At 42.1% G+C, this 20,433-nt stretch overlaps 1 protein-coding gene across 1 annotated transcript in view; it reads right to left on the reverse strand.

The window, feature by feature from the left end:
• Window positions 1-404: 404 nt before the first annotated feature.
• The window catches only part of LOC120056997, a 101,860-nt gene continuing 81,831 nt past the window's right edge, over window positions 405-20,433 (reverse strand). The window contains exons 14-22 of the mRNA XM_039005330.1: window positions 18,704-18,830; window positions 18,477-18,512; window positions 18,245-18,354; window positions 17,854-17,980; window positions 16,540-16,667; window positions 16,144-16,267; window positions 1,878-2,036; window positions 1,517-1,676; window positions 405-1,155 (exon numbers count right to left, since the gene is read on the reverse strand). Of these exons, the coding sequence (XP_038861258.1) occupies window positions 1,055-1,155; window positions 1,517-1,676; window positions 1,878-2,036; window positions 16,144-16,267; window positions 16,540-16,667; window positions 17,854-17,980; window positions 18,245-18,354; window positions 18,477-18,512; window positions 18,704-18,830 (1,072 nt within the window). The 3' untranslated portion in view covers window positions 405-1,054. The remainder of the gene's footprint in view (window positions 1,156-1,516; window positions 1,677-1,877; window positions 2,037-16,143; window positions 16,268-16,539; window positions 16,668-17,853; window positions 17,981-18,244; window positions 18,355-18,476; window positions 18,513-18,703; window positions 18,831-20,433) is intronic.

Here is a 20,433-nt window from a genome sequence, read left to right on the forward strand (position 1 = left end):
CCCATGTGACGAGGACAACGAGGTGCACAGTAAGATCAGCCCAGCCAAATGTCTGTACTGTATTGTGACTACTGTAGTCATCCAGGCCTATGGGCAAACCGCCTGACTACTGACTCACACTGGCAAACGATGAATCTCCATCAGAAACATAAAAAGCCTATGCGTGTGCACCATGAACTGAACTATGGACATTTTGATCATTGACAGGTACAGCATTCATTATATTTTCAGAAGATGAACTCCAAAGTAATGCATGAAGAATTAAAGCCATTAAATTCTCTTAATCTTGCATTACTTTGGAGTGTATCCTCTGAAAATGTACTGAATGCTGTACCTGTCAATCCTTTTCTCCCAATCAGCTCAATTTCTCAGAACCTTTTGAATAACAACCCACAGCAAGTGAACAGATATGACATTGACCTTTAATATTAATCACAGATTTAAAAAGAAACATCTTTATTAATATACCATCAGCTTGCCTGAACTGTACACTGTCATCTTATCTGTATGGACATCCATTTTTTGTATTTTCATATTTGAATACAGCTATTCCTGAATATCATACATATATATTAAGGTTCTGTGTTTACTTCAGTGAAATAACCAGATGCTCATTTAAAACACTCCCACTGAACACATTTGTAGCGGGCCAGTGACTATTTAACCTTGGGCTAGCGGCAGTTAGTGGTGACATGACATCATGATGTTTTAAGGACGAGGGTAGCTTACAGCAGCAAATTCCTTGACATCAGCAAAAAAAAAAAACTTTCCTCTAATTTAACATTTAATTATTCCTCTGTCAGTTCTCAACTGTCTACAAATTAAGTGCCACACTGACATGTTCAAGTAGATAAAGACAATTGGATTCTGTATCGCTACTCCGTATCAGCGCTGCTGCAATGGTTTCTGGGTCCTGAGATCAAACAGGAAATGAACACGATGCTTCTTGCTCTGTCGTCATGTATACGTGGGCCAGATGGCTGGGAGAAGTGCTCTGCCAGGATAGAAACAAACACTACATCTCCCATACTGTGCTGGGACACTTTGGCCGGACTTAAGAGTCTTTGAAATATTCTTCTATGTCCCAGAACTGTGTGGCCTGATTAGTGGCAAATTCATTGACGACCAGGTGGTCCCTCTTGAAACCCGTTCCACCTGAAAGACATTTCACAAATGGTTCCTTTTAGGCAACAATCTTTCTTCTACTGTGTCTTGGAGACAACTGAAAATAAGTTACGACCATGCTTTTTTCCCCTAATGTATTTGTATAACTGGAAATACAGCATTTCATGGTTCTGGGAATAACCAATTATATACCAATACAATTTCTAGCTTTTTTCTGAGATGGCTCTGCGAATATGGTTGTTATGATCTCAAAATAGATCCTCCACTAAGTATAGCATACGGTAGTTGAGTTCAGCAGCAGTACACAACAGAAACCTGCTCTCCACTATTACAGTAGGCTCCTCTGTGTTTATCAAAGACCATACATTATAGTGGATCTCTATGGTCTCACCTCTTAAGTCCAGTACTAGTTTGTGGTTGAGATGGGAAGAGATGGTTCCGTTGTGGTTCAGGCTCCATCTCTGGTGTGTGCGTCCATGCTCCGGCCACAGGGCCACTCTGGCCCCAACTGTTGCCTTCCCCCCGATCACTGAAAGACACGCCTTACTGGCCTACAGGCAACACACACCGTGTCAATATTACACACAGATACTGCATATTACACACACACACACACATGCACAGATACTTACCATAGCATACCATAGGGAAGAGGATTGCATATTTCCCAGAATATTCCCATTCTAGTCTTGCTTAAATGTTGAGACTTTACCTTTTTCTCTCCCCTAATGCACGCACACGCACACACACACCTTGCAGCGGAGCAGCCCTCCAGTGAAGAGCCAGCGCTGGGTGTCCAGAGAGCAGGCCGGGGACAGGGTCACTCTGGCTGGGGAGGAGTCGTCCTTGACACTCTCAGAGGTCAGCAGTGAGCCCAGAGCACGGCTCTTCACCTGTACATACAGCCTGGGCTGGAGGGAGACCACACAAAAAGCACACAGTACAGACTGAATGAGGATCAACAACTTTCCAGTGGTGGGCCGTCAGGGCCTGCAAGGCCTTCTCTGCTGGCCTAAACATCATCAGAATATATATATTTTTTAAATATATTTTACCACAAATATGTATTAAATTATTCCCCAGAGTAAGAGTTATACTCTTCATTTCATAGCTTTCCTCTTGGTTGCACTGCTTCCAGCCCCAGGTTGAGATTTTGAGGGCTGGTCTTTATGTTAGATCTTTTATCCAATCATATTCAGCCATCATGTGTTGCCAGGGGTCTAAAATCTGCCCTCAGGCCTTCAGAATCAACAGTGCGGGCGCTTGTAGCTTATAGTGAATGGAAATGAAAATTTAGTGTCAACCAATCAGCTTTAGAGTTGGCTATTGTACGCCTTCTGGCTGGCTCCAGTGTTACACAGGAGCCAGCTAGCAGGCGTAGTGCGTGTACGTCTTTTGATTGGATTACCAATATTGAGAGGCAGGTCCTATGGAGATCTAGGAAACTGAATTTGATAAACGAATTAATTCGCGTACTACTAAGCTGTTTTTTCAACCCACAATGGCGGAAGGAGGAGAATATATCGATTTGGTCGAGGATATAATTATAACGCCATTCTCAAGACGAACTTTTCAAGAAAAGTTAGACATTGTAAGGAGAGGTCGCCCGACGCCACAAAGCCTGTCACAGGCGGGAAAGTGCTTCGTTCGCTCGCCACTTTCAAAGTTTCAACTACGAGCGCTGTCAATGGCTCACAGGCTCCTTGGCTCCGAGAAGCACTGCAAACTGTACTGCTGGGAATGCCTATTATTTGCAAGTGATCGATTTGGTGTTTGGAGCCACACTGGCTTTGCAAACTTGAGTTGTCTAACCAAGGCAGCAACGAGACACCAAAGTACGTCTGGGCACTAACAAGCAATGGTGCTTTTGAAAACTTTTGGGGACACCGGAGTGGATCTACAGCTCAAAGAACAAACGCGCAGGGCAACGGAGCTGCACAATGAAAAGGTGAAGGGAAATATTGAAAAGACTCATTGATTGTGTCATGTTTTTGGGTAAACACTGTTTACCCAAAAATGTCAATTTGTCAATTTCAAGGTGACGCAACGCCTGGTTATACTGCGTTTCTGTCTAAATGTATAGTTTCTAGAGCCATGGCATCATAATGAGTTGGATTAATTCGGGTGGGACTGTGTAGTACCTCACTGAAGGCCCAGGCCCCAGGCCCACGGCACGCCACTGCAACTTTCACAACATTTTATATAAACCCTAGACATGGCTGCAGGGAAACTACATTGTTCACAAAAGGGAAAAACTAACTTATAACTTAAAATAACTGAAGTGGTTACCTAGCATTGGGTGTGTAGGTTTTGCCATTTGTACTGTACTCCAACTACACTGAACAAAAATATAAAAGAAACAATTTCAAAGATTTGACTGTTACAGTTCGTATAAGGAAATCAGTCATTTGAAAAATTAATTAGGCCCTAATCTATGGATTTCACATGACTGGGAATACAGATATGCATCTGTTGGTCACAGATACCTTTAAAAAGAAAAGTAGGGGTCTGGATCAGAAAAGCAGTCAGTATCTAGTGTGACCACCATTTGCCTCATACAGCGCAATACATCTGCTTCGCATAGAGTTGATCAGGCTGTTGATTGTGGCCTGTGGAATGTTGTCCCACACCTCTTCAACGGCTGTGCGAAGTTGCTGGATATTGGCGGGAACTGGAACACACTGTCGTACACGTCGATCCAGAGCATCCCAAAAATGCTCAATGTTTGACATGTCTGGTGAGTATGCAGGCCATGGAAGAATGGCACGACAATGGGCCTCAGGATCTCGTCACGATATCTCTGTGCATTCAAATTGCCATTGATAAAATGCAATTATGTTTGTTGTCCATATCTTATGCCTGCTCATACCATAACCCCACCGCCACCATGCGGCACTCTGTTCACAACGTTGATATCAGCAAACCGCTCACCCACACGACGCCATACACGGTGTCTGCCATCTGCCCGGTACAGTTGAAACAGGGATTAATTCGTAAAGAGCACACTTCTCCAGCATACCAGTGGCCATCGAAGGTGAACATTTGCCCACTGATGTCGGTTGCGACGCCAAACTGCAGTCAGGTCAAGACCCTGGTAAGGACAATGAGCATGCAGATGCTCTTCCCTGAGACGGTTTCTAACAGTTTGTGCAGAAATTCTTCAGTTGTGCAAACCCACAGACTCATCAGCTGTCAGGGTGGCTGTTCTCAAACGATCTCGCAGTTGAAGCCAGATGTGGAGGTCCTGGGCTGGCATGGTTACACGTGGTCTGCGGTTGTGAGGCCGGTCGGACATAATGCCAAATTCTCGAAAACAACATTGGAGGCAGCTTATGGTAGAGAAATTAACATTCAATTCTGGCAACACTTCTGGTGGACATTCCTGCATTCAGCATGCCAACTGCACATGGCATTGTGTTGTGTGACAAAACTGGCCTTTTATTGTCCCCAGCACAAGGGGCACCTGTGTAATGATCATGCTGTTGAATCAGCTTCTTGATATGCCACAGCTGAACGGTGAATGGATTATCTTGGCAAAGGTGAAATGCTCACTAACAGGGATGTGAACAAATTTGTGCACAACATTTGATAGAAATAAGCTTTTTGTCCGCATGGAACATTTCTGGGATCTTTTATTTCACTTCATGAAAAATGGGACCAACACCAAAACCTTGGTGTCTTCTTTAACCCTGACCTAAACCTTGGTGTCTTATTTGACCCTGACCTAAACCTTGGTGTCTTCTTTAACCCTGACCTAAATCTTGGTGTCTTCTTTAACTCTGACCTAAATCTTGGTGTCTTATTTAACTCTGACCTAAACCTTGGTGTCTTCTTTGACTTGCTATATTGGTGTCTTCTTTGACCCTGACCTAAACCTTGGTGTCTTTAACCCTGACCTAAACCTTGGTGTCTTCTTTGACCCTGACCTAAACCTTGAGCTGCATGTAAAGAAGGTTGTCCAGTCCTGCTTTTATCATCTTAGAAATATAGCTAAAGTCAAGAATTTTATTTAATTTACTGATCTGGAGAAAGTTATATATGCTTTTATTTCCTCACATCTAGATTTCTGTAACTCTTTCTATACATGTCTCAGTCAGAAATCACTCCATCATCTACAGTAAGATCAAAATGGCACGGGCTACCAGTCACTTTTAGAATAGATTTTAAAATTGTATTAATCACGTTTAAGGCACGGCATGGTTTAGCCAATCCTATATTTCTGATATTGTATCTCCCTACGAGCCAGAACATAACCTAAGATCCTCTGGCAGGGCACTGTTGACCATTCCTAAGTCTAGGTATTTTAGGTATGTTGCGAATGCAGCAGCTACTCTTCCTGGGGTCCACACAAAACATGAAAAATAACATAATACAGATCATTAGTAGACAAGAACAGCTCAAGGACAGAACTACTTCAATTTTAAAATGGAACACGTGGCCTAGGTTGAAAACGAAGCCTAGGTTGAAAACTAAAGGAGACCATGCATTTACCATTACGGTCCCTAGACTTTGGAATGGTCTGCCAGAGGAGATCAGGCTTGCAGATTCAGTGCCTCTTTTTAAATTCCTGCAGAAGATACAGCTTTATGAAGATGATTTCAATGTATGATTTTAATTAGCTATCTTTTTTCATTCTCCTTCCTCCTGTCATTGTTTTTCGGTTAGTACTTTATTATTTTATGATGTGAAGCACTTTCTTAATTGTATTGAATAGCACTATACAAATAAAGTTATTATTATTATTACACTTTTTTTGTAGCCCCGGACAAGTTCACCTGATTCAACTCACCAAGGGTTTGATGATCAGTTGACAAGTTGAATCAGGTGTGTTTGTCCCGGGCTACAATCAGAATGTGTACTGTTGGAGGTACTCGAGGACTGGAGTTGGGAAACACTGCAGTCAGCACCACCACCACCCACATGCACAAACCCCAATGGAATGTGAACATATAGATCTAGGGCAGTGTTACTCACTATCTTTGTAAGGGGGCCACTTTGGGCTGAGCCAATCATTCAGAGGGCCGCACAGATCTGTAATTTGTTGTACTTTTTCTTCCAATATTATCAATTGAGAGCAAAATCAGAGCAATAGAGCACATGCAATTGATTTTATGTATAGCACATCACAATTATATACTGAATATACACTACCGGTCAAAAGTTTAAAACACCTACTCATTCAAGGGTTTTTCTTTATTTTGACTATTTTCTACATTGTAGAATAATAGTGAAGACATCAAAACTATGAAATAACACATATGGAATCATGTAGTAACCAAAAAAAGTGTTAAATAGCCACCATTTGCCTTGATGACAGCTTTGCACATTCTTGGCATTTTCTCAACCAGCTTCATGAGGTAGTCACCTGGAATGCATTTCAATTAACGGGTGTGCCTTCTTAAAAGTTAATTTGTAGGGGGTATGCAGAAGATAGCCCTATTTGGTAAAAGACCAAGTCCATATTATGGACCAAGCTCAAATAAGCAAAGAGATATGTCAGTCCATCATTACTTTAAGACATCCTCACTAGGGTATGTGGAACGGTAGCGTCCCACCTCGTCAACAGCCAGTGAAACTGCAGGGCGCTAAATTCAAAACAACAGAAATCCCATAATTTAAATTCCTCAAACATACAAGTATTTTACACCATTTTAAAGATACACTTGTTGTAAATCCAGCCAAAGTGTCCGAAAAAGGTTTTACTACGAAAGCACACCAAACGATTATGTTAGGTTAGAGCCAAGTCACGGAAAAACACAGCCATTTCCAGCCAAAGAGAGGAGTAACAAAAAGCAGAAATAGAGATAAAATTAATCACTAACCTTTGATGATCTTCATCAGATGACACTCATAGGACTTCATGTTACACAATACATGTATGTTTTGTTCGGTAAAGTTCATATTTATATCCAAAAATCTGAGTTTAGGCGGGACGCTACTGTCTCACTTGGCAAAAAGACAGAGAAAATGCAGACCGCCAAATTCAAATTAATTACTATAAAAATTACTATAAAAATCAAACATTAATTTCATTAAATCACACATGAAAGATACCAAATTAAAGCTACACTGGTTGTGAATCCAGCCAACATGTCAGAATTCAAATAGGCTTTTCGGCGAAAGCAAACGATGCTATTATCTGAGGATAGCACCATTGTAAACAAAGAGAGAGAAGCATATTTCAACCCTGCAGGCGCGACACAAAACGCAGAAATAAAAATATAATTCATGCCTTACCTTTGACGAGCTTCTGTTGTTGGCACTCCAATATGTCCCATAAACATCACAAATGGTCCTTTTGTTCGATTAATTCCGTCGATATATATACAAAATGTCCACTTATTTGGCGCGTTTGATCCAGAAAAACACCGGTTCCAACTTGTGAAACATGACTACAAAATATCTCAAAGGTTACCTGTAAACTTAGCCAAAAAATGTCAAACTACTTTTGTAATACAACTTTAGGTATTTTTTAACGTAAATAATTTATCAAATTGAAGACGGGATGATCTGTGTTCAATACAGGATTAAAACCAACTTTAGCTAGCTTTCTGGTCATGCGCTTCTAACAAACAGGACACTTCGAGTGACCCTCCTTCAAGATGGCCGTACTTCTTCATTACACAAAGGAATAACCTCAACCAATTTCTAAACTGTTGACATCCAGTGGAAGCGGTAGGAACTGCAAGAAGGTCCCTTAGAAATCTGGTTTCCCAATGAAAACCCATTGAAAAGAGAGTGACCTCAAAAAGAAAAAGTCTGAATGGTTTGTCCTCGGGGTTTCGCCTGCTAAATAAGTTCTGTTATACTCACAGACATGATTCAAACAGTTTTAGAATCTTCAGAGTGTTTTCTATCCAAATCTACTAATAATATGCATATCTTATCTTCTGGGGATGAGTAGCTGGCAGTTTAATTTGGGCATGCTTTTCATCCAAAATTCTGAATGCTGCCCCCTAACCAAGATAAGTTAAGACATGAAGGTCAGTCAATATGGAAAATTTCAAGAACTTTGAAAGTTTCTTCAAGTGCAGTCACAAAAACCATCAAGCGTTATGATGAAAGCACATACCACTGCATTTAATCATGGCAAGGCAACTGGGAATATGGCCGAATACAAACAGTCTAGTTATTCCCTCCGTAAGGCAATCAAATAAGCAAAGTGTCAGTATAGAGAAAGTGGAGTCACAATTCAACGGCTCAAACACGAGACTTATGTGGCAGGGTCTACAGACAATCACGGATTTCAAAAAGAAAACCAGCTCTGTCGCAGACATCAAAGTCTTGCTTCCAGACAAATTAAACAACTTCTTTGCAAGCTTTGAGGCAAACACAGTGCCACCAACGCGGCCGGCTACCAAAGACTGTGGGCTCTTCTTCTCCGTGGCCGACGTGAGTAAAACATGTTAACGTGTTAACCCTAGCAAGGCTGCCGGCCCAGAGCCCCATAGCACTCACTTCTGTCATCATGAAGTGCTTTGAGAGACGAGTCAAGGATTATATCACCTCCACCCTACCTGTCACCCTAGACCCACTTCAATTTGCTTACCGCCCCAATAGGTCCACAGACGATGCAATCGCCATCACACTGCCCTATCCCATCTGGACAAGAGGAATACCTATGTAAGAATGCTGTTCATTGACTACAGCTCAGCATTTTTTAAATATTTTTTTAATTTCACCTTTATTTAACCAGGTAGGCTAGTTGAGAACAAGTTCTCATTTACAACTGCGACCTGGCCAAGATAAAGCAAAGCAGTGTGACACAAACAACAACACAGAGTTACACATGGAAAGAACAAACATACAGTCAATAATATAATAGAACAAGTCTATATAGAGGCAATAAATAGGCCATAGTGGCAAAATAATTACAATATAGCAATTAAACACTGGACTGATAGATCACACTCAGCAGAAGATGAGTGTGCAAGTAGATATACTGGGGTGCAAAGGAGCAAAATAAATCAAATAAATAACAGTATGGGGATGAGGTAGTTGGATGAGCTATTTACAGATGGGCTATGTACAGGTGCAGTGATCTGTGAGCTACTCTGACAGCTGGTGCTTAAAGTTAGTGAGGGAGATATGAGTCTCCAGCTTCAGTGATTTTTGCAGTTTGTTCCAGTCATTGGCAGCAGAGAACTGGAAGGAAAGGCGGCCAAAGTAGGAATTGGCTTTGGGGATGACCAGTGAAATATACCTGCTGGACCGCGTGCTACGAGTGGGTGCTGCTATGGTGACCAGTGAGCTGAGATAAGGCGGGGCTTTACCTAGCAAAGACTTAGAGATGACCTGGACCCAGTGGATTTGGCGACGAATATGTAGTGAGGGCCAGCTGACGAGAGCATACAGGTCGCAGTGGTGGGTGGTATATGGGGCTTTGGTGCCAAAACGGATGGCACTGTGATAGACTGCATCCAATTTGCTGAGTAGAGTGTTGGAGGCTATTTTGTAAATGACATTGCCGAAGTCAAGGATTGGTAGGATAGTCAGTTTTACGAAGGTATGTTTGGCAGCATGAGTGAAGGATGCTTTGTTGTGAAATAGGAAGCCGATTCTAGATTTAATTCTGGATTGGAGATGCTTAACCTGTTTGGGCTAGGGGGCAGCATTTTCACGTTTGGATGAAAAGCGTGCCCAGAGTAAACTGCCTGCTACTCAGTCCCAGTTGCTAATATATGCATATTATTAGTAGATTTGGATAGAAAACACTCTGAAGTTTCTAAAACTGTTTGAATGATGTCTGTGAGTATAACATAACTCATATGGCAGGCGAAAACCTGAGAAAAATCCAACCAGGAAGTGGGATATCTGAGGTTTGTAGTTTTTCAACTCTTGGCCTGTCAAATACACAGTGTCTATGGGGTCATATTGTACTTCCTAAGGCTTCCACTAGATGTCAACAGTCTTTAGAACTTTGTTTGATGCTTCTACTGATAAGTGGGGGCGAATGAGAGGTGATTGGGTAAGGTCTCTCCCAGAGTGCCATGAGCTGACCATGCGCATTCACGTGAGAGTTAACTTGAGTTCCATTGCATTTCTGAAGACAAAGGAATTCTCCGGTTTGAACATTATTGAAGATGTATGTTAAAAACATCTTAAAGATTGATTCTATACTTCATTTGACATGTTTCTACGGACTGTAACGGAACCTTTTGACTTTTTGTCTGCACCTAGTCATCGCGCGTCATGAATTTGGATTACTGGGCTAAACGCGCGAACAAAAAGGAGGTATTTGGACATAAAGATGAACTTTATCGAACAAATCAAACATTTATTGTGGAACTGGGATTCCTGGGAGTGCATTCTGATGAAGATCATCAAAGGTAAGTGAATATTTATAATGCTATTTCTGACTTCTGTTGACTCCAACATGGCGGATATCTGTTTGGCTTGATTTATTGTCTGAGTGCCGTACTCAGATTATTGCATGGTTTGCTTTTTCCGTAAAGTTTTTTTGAAATCTGACACAGCGGTTGCATTAAGGAGAAGTATATCTTTAATTCTGTGAATAACACTTGTATCATTTATCAATGTTTATTATGAGTATTTCTGTAAATTGATGTGGCTCTGTGCAAATTCACGGGATGTTTTGGAGGCAAAGCCAAATGTAAACTGAGGTTTTTGGATATAAATATGAACTTGATCGAACAAAACATATATGTATTGTGCGACATGTTGTCCCGGGAGTGTCATCTGATGAAGAATATCAAAGGTTAGTGATTCATTTTATCTCTTTTTCTGCTTTCTGTGACTCCTCTCTTTGGTTGGAAAATGGCTGTATGCTTTCTGTGACTAGTTGCTGACCTAACATAATGATATGTTCTGCCGAAAAGCCTATTTGAAATCGGACACCGTGGTTGGATTAACGAGAAGTTTATCTTTAAAATGGTGTCTAATACTTGTATGTTTGAGAAATTTGAATTATGAGATTTCTGTTGATTGAATTTGGCGCAATTTCATTGGCTGTTGGCGCTAGCGGAACCCCGTTCCCAGACAGGTTAATGTGCGTCTGGAAGGAGAGTTTACAGTCTAACCAGACACCTAGGTATTTGTAGTTGTCCACATATTCTAAGTCAGAACCGTCCATAGTGATGCTGGACGGGCGGGCAGGTGTGGGCAGCGATCGGTTGAAGAGCATGCATTTAGTTTTACTTGCATTTAAGAGCAGTTGGAGGCCACGGAAGGTGAGTTATATGGCATTGAAGCTCGTCTGGAGGTTAGTTAACACAGTGTCCAAAGAAGGGCCAGAAGTATACAGAATGGTGTTGTCTGCATAGAGGTGGATCAGAGAATCACCAGCAGCAAGAGCGACATCATTGGTGTATACAGAGAAAAGAGTCGGCCCGAGAATTGAACCCTGTGGCACCCCCATAGAGACTGCCAGAGGTCCGGACAACAGGCCCTCCGATTTGACACACTGAACTCTGTCTGAGAAGTAGTTGTTTAACCAGGCGAGGCAGTCATTTGAGAAACCAAGGCTGTTGAGTCTGCGGATAAGAATGTGGTGATTGACAGAGTCAAAAGCTTTGGCCAGGTCTATGAATACAGCTGCACAGTGTTGTCTCTTATCGATGGCGGTTATGATATCGTTTAGGACCTTGAGCGTGGCTGAGGTGCACCCATGACCAGCTCAGAAACCAGACTGCATAGCGGAGAAGGTACGGTGGGATTCGAAATGTTCGGTGATCTGTTTGTTAACTTGGCTTTCGAAGACCTTAGAAAGGCAGGGTAGATATAGGTCTGTAGCAGTTTGGGTCTAGAGTGTCTCCCCCTTTGAAGAGGGGGATGACCGCGGCAGCTTTCCAATCTTTGGGGATCTCAGTCGATTCGAAAGAGAGGTTGAATAGGCTAGTAATAGGGGTTGCAACAATTTCGGCGGATAATTTTAGAAAGAGAGGGTCCAGATTGTCTAGCCCAGCTGATTTGTAGGGGTCCAGATTTTGCAGCATTCAACACCATAGTACCCTCCAAACTCATCATTAAGCTTGAGGCCCTGGGTCTTGACCCCGCCCTGTGCAACTGGGTCCTGGACTTCCTCACGGACCACCCCCAGGTGGTGAAGGTAGGAAACAACATCTCCACTCCGCTGATCCTCAACACTGGGGCCCCACAAGAGTGCGTTCTCAGCCCCCTCATGTACTCCCTGTTCACCCATGACTGCGTGGCCATGCACGCCTACAACTCAATCATCAAGTTTGCATCCTGTCGGGCTGTATCCCCGCCTGGTACGGCAACTGCACCGCCCATAACCGTAGGGCTCTACAGAGGGTGGTGCGGTCTGCACAACGCATCACTGGGGGCAAACTACCTGCCCTCCAGGACACCTGCAACACCCGATGTCACAGGAAGGCAAAAAAGATCAAGGACAATAACCGCCAGAGCCACTGCCTGTTCACCCTGCTTCTATCCAGGCGAGGTCTGTACAGGTGCATCAAAGCTGGGACAGAGAGAATGAAAAACAGCTTCTATCCCAAGGCCATCAGAATGTTAAACAGTCATCACTAGCACAGAGAGGCGACTGCCTACCTACAGACTTGATATCATTGGCCACTTTAATATATGGAACACTAGTCACTTTAATAATGCCACTTGAATAATGTTTACATATCTCGCATTACTTATCTCATATGTATATACTGTATACTGTATCCTACACTATCTATTCTATCTATAGTATCTCAGCCGCTCTGTCACTGATCATCCATATATTTTATAATATATATTCTTATCCCATTCCTTTACTAGATTGTGTGTATTAGGTTTTGTTTTGAAATGGTTTGATATTACCTGTTAGATACTGCTGCACTGTTGGATCTAGAAACATAAGCATTTCGCTACACTCGCAATAACATCTGCTCACCATGTGTATGTGACCAGTAAAATTTGATTTGATGAAACTGGATCTCGTGAGAACCGCCACAAGAATTGAAAATTCAGAGAGTTACCTCTGCTGCAGAGGATAAGTTCATTAGAGTTACCAGCCTCAGATATTTCAAATTGCTGCAAAGAAACAACTACTAAAGGACACCAATAAGAAGAAGAGACTTGCTTGGGCTAAGAAACACGAGCAATGGACATTAGACCGGTGGAAATTTGTCCTTTGGTCTGGAGTCCAAATTGGAGATTTTTGGTTACAACGGCCATGTCTTTGTGAGACGCGGTGTGGGTGAACGGATGATCTCCACATTTGTATTTCCCACCGTAAAGCATGGAGGAGGTGTGATGGTGTGGGAGTGCTTTTCTGGTGACACTGTCTGTGATTTATTTAGAATTAGAGGCACGCTTAACCAGCATGGCTACCACAGCATTCTGCAGCGATATGCCATCCCAACTGGTTTGGGCTTAGTGGGACAACAATTGTTTTTCAACAGGACAATGACCCAAAACACACCTCCAGGCTGTGTAAGGGCTATTTGACCAAGAAGGAGAGTGATGGAGTGCTGCATCAGATGACCTGGCCTCCACTATCCCCCGACCTCAACCAAATTGAGATGATTTGGGATGAGTCGGACCGCAGAGTGAAGGAAAAGCAGCCAACAAGTGCTCAGCATTTGTGGGAACTCCATCAAGACTGTTGGAAAAGCATTCCATGTGAAGCTGGTTGAGAAAATCTCAAGAGTGTGCAAAGCTGTCATCAAGGCAAAGGGTGGCTATTTGAAGAATCTCAAATAAAAAATATGTTTTGATTTGTTGAACACATTTTTGGTTACTACATGATTCCATGTGTTATTTCAAAGTTTTGATGTCTTCACTATTATTCTACAATGTAGAAAATAGTAAAAAATAAAGAAAAACCTTGGAATGAGGAATCAGCAAAAAAAAACTTGGAATGAGGAATCAGCAAAAAAAGAAATGTCCTCTCACTGTCAACTGCGTTTATTTTCAGCAAACTTAACATGTGTAAATATTTGTATGAACATAACAAGATTCAACAACTGAGACATAAACTGAACAAGTTCCACAGACATGTGACTAACAGAAATGGAATAATGTGTCCCTGAACAAAGGGGGGGTCAAAGTCAAAAGTAACAGTCAGTATCTGGTGTGGCCACCAGCTGCATTAAGTACTGCAGTGCATCTCCTCCTCATGGACTGCACCAGATTTGCCAGTTCTTGCTGTGAGATGCTACCCCACTCTTCCATCAAGGCACCTGCAAGTTCCCTGACATTTCTGGGGGGAATGGCCCTAGCCCTCACCCTCCGATCCAACAGATCACAGACGTGTTCAATGGGATTGAGATCCGGGCTCTTCGCTGGCCATGGCAGAACACTGACATTCCTGTCTTGCAGGAAATCACGCACAGAACGAGCAGTATGGCTGCTGGCATTGTCGTACTGGAGGGTCATGTCAGGATGAGCCTGCAGGAAGGGTACCACATGAGGGAGGAGGATGTCTTCCCTGTAATGCATAGCATTGAGATTGCCTGCAGTGACAACAAGCTCAGTCAGATGATGCTGTGACACTCCACCCCAGACCATGACGGACCCTCCACCTCCAAATCGATCCCGGTACAGAGTACAGGCCTCAGTGTAACGCTCATTCCTTCAACGATAAATGCAAATCCGACCATCACCCCTGGTGAGACAAAACTGCGACTCGTCAGTGAAGAGCACTTTTTGCCAGTCCTGTCTGGTCCAGCGACGGTGGTTTTGTGCCCATAGGCGACGTTGTTGCCGGTGATGTCTGGTGAGGACCTGCCTTACAACAGGCCTACAAGCCCTAAGTCCAGCCTCTCTCAGCCTATTGCAGACAGTCTGAGCACTGATGGAGGGATTGTGCGTTCCTGGTGTAACTCTGGCAGTTGTTTTTGCCATCCTGTACCTGTCCCGCAAGTGTGATGTTCGGATGTACCGATTCTGTGCAGGTGTTGTTAAACGTGGTCTGCCACTGCGAGGACGATCAGCTGTCCGTCCTGTCTTCCTGTAGCGCTGTCTTTGGCGTCTCACAGTACGGACATTGCAATTTATTGTCCTGGCCACATCTGCAGTCCTCATGCCTCCTTGCAGCATGCCTAAGGCACGTTCACGCAGATGAGCAGGGACCCTGGGCATCTTTCTTTTGGTGTTTTTCAGAGTCAGTAGAAAGGCCTCTTTAGTGTCCTAAGTTTTCATAACTGTGACCTTAATTGCCTACCATCTGTAAACTGTTAGTGTCTTAACGACCGTTCCACAGGTGCATGTTCATTAATTGTTTATGATTCATTGAACAAGCATGGGAAACAGTGTTTAAACCCTTTACAATGAAGATCTGTGAAGTTGTTTGAATTTTTACGAATTATCTTTGAAAGACAGGGTCCTGAAAAAGGGACGTTTCTTTTTTTTGCTGAGTTTATATATATTTTTTTTTACAAATGTTAGCATTTTTCTTCCACTTTGACATTAGAGTATTTTGTGTAGATCATTGACAAAAAAAACACAATTAAATCCATTTTAATCCCACTTTGTAACAATAAAATGTGGAAAAAGTAAAGGGGTGTGAATACTTTCTGAAGGCACTGTAGGTTCGAATCTCACTGACGCTGTGCCACAGTAAAAAATACATCTGTTTGCATGATTAATGCCTATACAAATAAATTTTCCTGTGTCCTATATGTGTTTGGATTTCAAAACAGTTAACCCAAACTAAGTTCGCAGTGTTATTAAAAGTCTTATTGAAACATTCACTGAAAGTTTTAAGGAAGTTATTCCAAAACCTCAAAATAACCTATAATTTTCATTCACAAAATGTTAATAAAACTTCCCAGGAAAACTTTCAGGGAACTACAGTAAAATGTTCTCAGAAAATCCCTGCTGCATAAAAATGCATGTTCTCAGAACAGGCAACATTTTCACTTCCATTCTCAGAACGTTTAAAAAACCTTCAGTTTTACAGATCAGGAAACATATAGCTTTTTCCCAGAACCAATGGGAAATGAAAAACATACCCACAACTTCCAAAGAACCAAATGTACTAGATGGGAAATGATACTTAGAGTGATTAGAGTGATTGTCAATTTTGTGTGTGTGTTTTACCTGTTTGAGGGGCCGTAAGGAGCCAATGGTGTCCCAGCCACTGTGCTCTCCCCACACAGGAAGCTCCCCTGGCTGCAGCAGCATCTGACAGCCCTTATAGTTACTGTATTCATACACCACCCACCTGCCAAAGACACACACATTCAGCTGAAACAGGGCCATATTCATTACGGCGCAACGCAGAGAAACATCTTAAAACAGAAAACAAAAATTAGCCTTCTTATTGGACAAGTTCAGGTAGTATCAGGTAGTACCTCCCTGTGTCACTTGTTTTCTTACTGAACATGACACATGTCTGAGGCCAAAGAAACCTAAGTTCCTTCTCTATGTAGAGTGTCTGGCAGTAATGTTAGCTGTTCAGTGACATAAGAGATGACAGGCTATCTCTCTACTCACAGTCCACTGTGGACCTGCAGAGACTGGGTGAAGAAGTCCTTCATGTGCTCTGTGGGTGTCACAACAACCATCTTGAGGCCCTCAAAGGAACCCAGGGAAAACAGGCTGATGGACGGGTCGGAGAAACTCTACAGAGGTAACAGGAAGGGAAGGGAGCCATCTTAGATGAGAATGCCATTGGATTTACTTTATTTATGTTCTGTCCTTTTTCAATAAGTGCCTGTATTGAACTATATTAGGGCAAAATACACAATACATCCTTTATACCTATATTTGTAAAGCAGTCCACACCCTTTGGCTGGAGTCATACTAAGACTAGGACAAAAGTAGGACATTATGGGGAAAAGGTTGTCATTTGTGACGCTCCAATGGTGGCTGAACGGAAACTACATTAATCTACACTACATTACCAAAAGTATATGGACACCGGCTTGTCGTATATCTCATTCCAAAATCATGGGCATTAATATGGAGTTGCCCCCCCCACCCCCCTTTTGCTGCTAGAACAGCCTCCACTCTTCTGGGAAGGCTTTCCACTAGATGTTGGAACATTGCTGCGGGGACTTGCTACCATTCAGCCACAAGAGCATTAGTGAGGTCGGGCACTGATGTTGAGCGATTAGGCCTGGCTCGCAGTCTGCGTTCCAATTCATCCCAAAGGTGTTTGATGGGATTGAGGTCAAGACTCTGTGCAGGCCAGTCAAGTTCTTCCACACTGATCTCAACAAACCATTTCTGTATGGACCTCGCTTTGTGCATGGGGCATTGTCATGCTGAAATAGGAAAGAGCCGTACGTACCAAAACTGTTGCCACAAAGTTGGAAGCACAGAATCATCTATGTCATTGTGTGCTGTACCGTTAAGATTTCCCTTCACTGGAACTAAGGGGCCTAGCTCGAACCATGAAAAACAGCCCCAGACCATTATTTGTCCTCCACCAAACTTTACAGTGGGCACTATGCATTGGAGCAGGTAGCGTTCTCCTGGAAATGTGGCATCCTTTGACGGTGCTACTTTGAAAGTCACTGAGCTCTTCAGTAAGGCCATTCAACTGACAATGTTTGTCTATGGAGATTGCATGGCTGTGTGCTCGATTTGATATACCTGTCAGCAATGGGTGTGGCTGAAATAGCAGAATCCACTAATTTGAAGGAGTGTTCACATACTTTTGTATATATAGTGTATTTATCACCATCTATTTATCATGGCATATAATACTGTTAAAACTGAATGTGTGCTCACATGTCTCATCTAGCTTGTTGTGCTACCTAAAGATAGCAGTAAATGGGCTGAGGTCATGCCAGGTACACTCACATAGGGAATGGGCCTCAGTGATCTGACAGAAGTGGCCACACAGCCACAGGAAATGAGGTCGGGATAAAGGCCCTCTCCCAGGACGTACTGGTTTCCACAGCAACCCTCCTCATCAAAAAGCAGCCAGCTGGACGGGGCAAGAAGAGCAGTGAGCGTAAGACAATAAGCATCACAGACATTGTTCAATGCCTCCTATGGCAACTACAATTAAAGATACACTGTGGCATACCTACAGTAGAATACTGACAATCCATAATTAGCAACCTATAAGTAAAAATTTGCATTGACCCTTAATAATAACTGTTTGGATTTATATAACATAATCGTAAAAGGGGACATAACTCCACCTCTAGCATCAATACAGATCAAATAGTAGTCCTCCAGTACTCACCTTCCCCTGATGACTCTGAAGGACATGGGGGAGGCAGAGCCACAGTGCCCTGCCTCACCCTCGTACCCTTCACTCACTCCCCTGTAGTGGGGCTGGCTGTAGGCCCACAGCTGGAGACACAAAAGTACAACTTAGTACACACTTCACGGCTGGGTATCAATTCTCAGATAGCCTCTTTCCCTAGTCTCTTTTTTACAGGTGAAAATAATGTTGTGTAATGATATATACATACCATGAACTTTGGTTCTCTGGTGCCATAAAGGTCCTGCTGTAATAATAAAAGTGTTTTGACATATTTTCCCAAGTCATATTTTCCAACATCTATACCATATATTTTCAGAGAGCCACAGAGCTACAAAGAAGAGACATAGGAGGGATTTCATCTGCATGTCACGCCTTTGTCACTCTTATGTCAGTCTTATGATCTATTCATCTAATAGGCTACGATATGGAGCTCACCAATCGTATGGGTCGGATAGACTTGGCTGCTACATGGTTGCCACACCAGTGCAGAGTGGCAGGATGTTTGCCTTTCTCCAGTATGCACTGCTCTCCACTGAAGCATTTCTCGCTGTACACCACCCATCTGAAACACAGACCAGCCCAGAGACCATCAGCACCACAGAGGCACAGTGAATAGTGAATAACAAAGTCATGTGAAACTATGTGAACTTTAGTTTGTTGGGATTAGGGTTTCAAAGGGAGGGTATATTATGGAAAACTACCAGAATTTTGGTAACTTTCAAGTTTCTTTTGAATTTTAACAGATGACATCTAGTGGCCTCTTTGGGTACTTAAACCATCAACTTAGTGAATATCATTGGGGTTTAATATGAGGGTTTCAGCATGAAATATCCTTTATATATTTTTTAAAACACTTATTTATTTGACTATATCTTTGTTGTAAATGTTTTGGTGCCAAACTGGTGGCTGTGGTGAAAAAAGTCAATAGTTGGAAGAGATGCAGAGTTAATTTAAAATAATACCTTTGTTGATTAGATACTTTTTTAATTCATTATCTTTAACAATATGGTCTATCCACTAGAAACTAATGGACAATATGGACAAATATTAAAAAAATTAGTACTATATGAATACAAGTTATTCAAGATAAAATTACCAAAGTTACCATAGATTACCTGTTAATTACTAAAATTACAGACGTTTCTGGTAACTTTGGTAAATGAATGGTAGCTTTGCAATAATAGGTGGGATGCACCTCTATTAAGATGTTATTATAACTGGTCTTCTGCAAAGTTGTGGTGATTTCCATTTAACCCTTTACACTCGTGGGAATTGGCCTATATGGAATTGGCCTATATTTCTTACAGAAGAAATATGAAAAGCATATGCATAAACATTGTAGCAATTGAAAGGGAACAGTTTGGAGATCATGGGAAAATTATTAGACCAAAGTTGAGGACAACAGTTCACCTGACAAGACAGAATGCAAACATTACATTGCTGATTTATGTGCATTTTACATTTACTGTAATTTTCGCAGCATTTGTTGTTAACAAAATCTGAAAACACTCTGTATACATTCAGTAACATCATAAGAATATTCGTGGGAAATTTGGGGTAGGTGCAACATAAGACAAAAAAAATACAAGGTTTGAGTGAGAGGACTAACTGGTGTCTCCAAGTGAATACACACCTCTCCAAAGTGTGCACAGTTCCTATGAAATTTTAATGCAGTTTTATGACAAAGAAGTCTTCAGCTATAAGGTGTTTTTGTGAGCTCTCCTAGCTGTGCTGTTGAGGAACTAAAACAAGCACACTTATAGTTGTTTTGTTTGGAACACAACCCTGCATCCCCGCCATCACACAATTACTATTGCTGTTAACGCAATCCAAAACGTCCCATTTTAAATCTCAATCTGGGTCAGGTGGGCAACATTTGAATGCTTGTTCTATTGCCAACATGACTAGCTATGTTATAAAATACGACCTTACAGTGTTAGGTTTCACAAGGCAAATCAGAGAAATAGATGGTAATTTTGGTGTGCATAGAAAGGAGACATGAATGCATTCAGGTGCATGTTCTGCTGCTAATTTTCCACACAATCAACAAACATTGTCTCATTCAGTTCAGAACAACCCAGGGTATGAACCTATGTCATCTTGTAACTGTACATCAAACATAGTGATCATAAACTTTGACACTGTACACTGAGTGTACAAAAAAG

The sequence above is a fragment of the Salvelinus namaycush genome, chromosome 12, assembly GCF_016432855.1.
Source record: "Salvelinus namaycush isolate Seneca chromosome 12, SaNama_1.0, whole genome shotgun sequence".
Taxonomy (NCBI): Eukaryota; Metazoa; Chordata; class Actinopteri; order Salmoniformes; family Salmonidae; genus Salvelinus; species Salvelinus namaycush.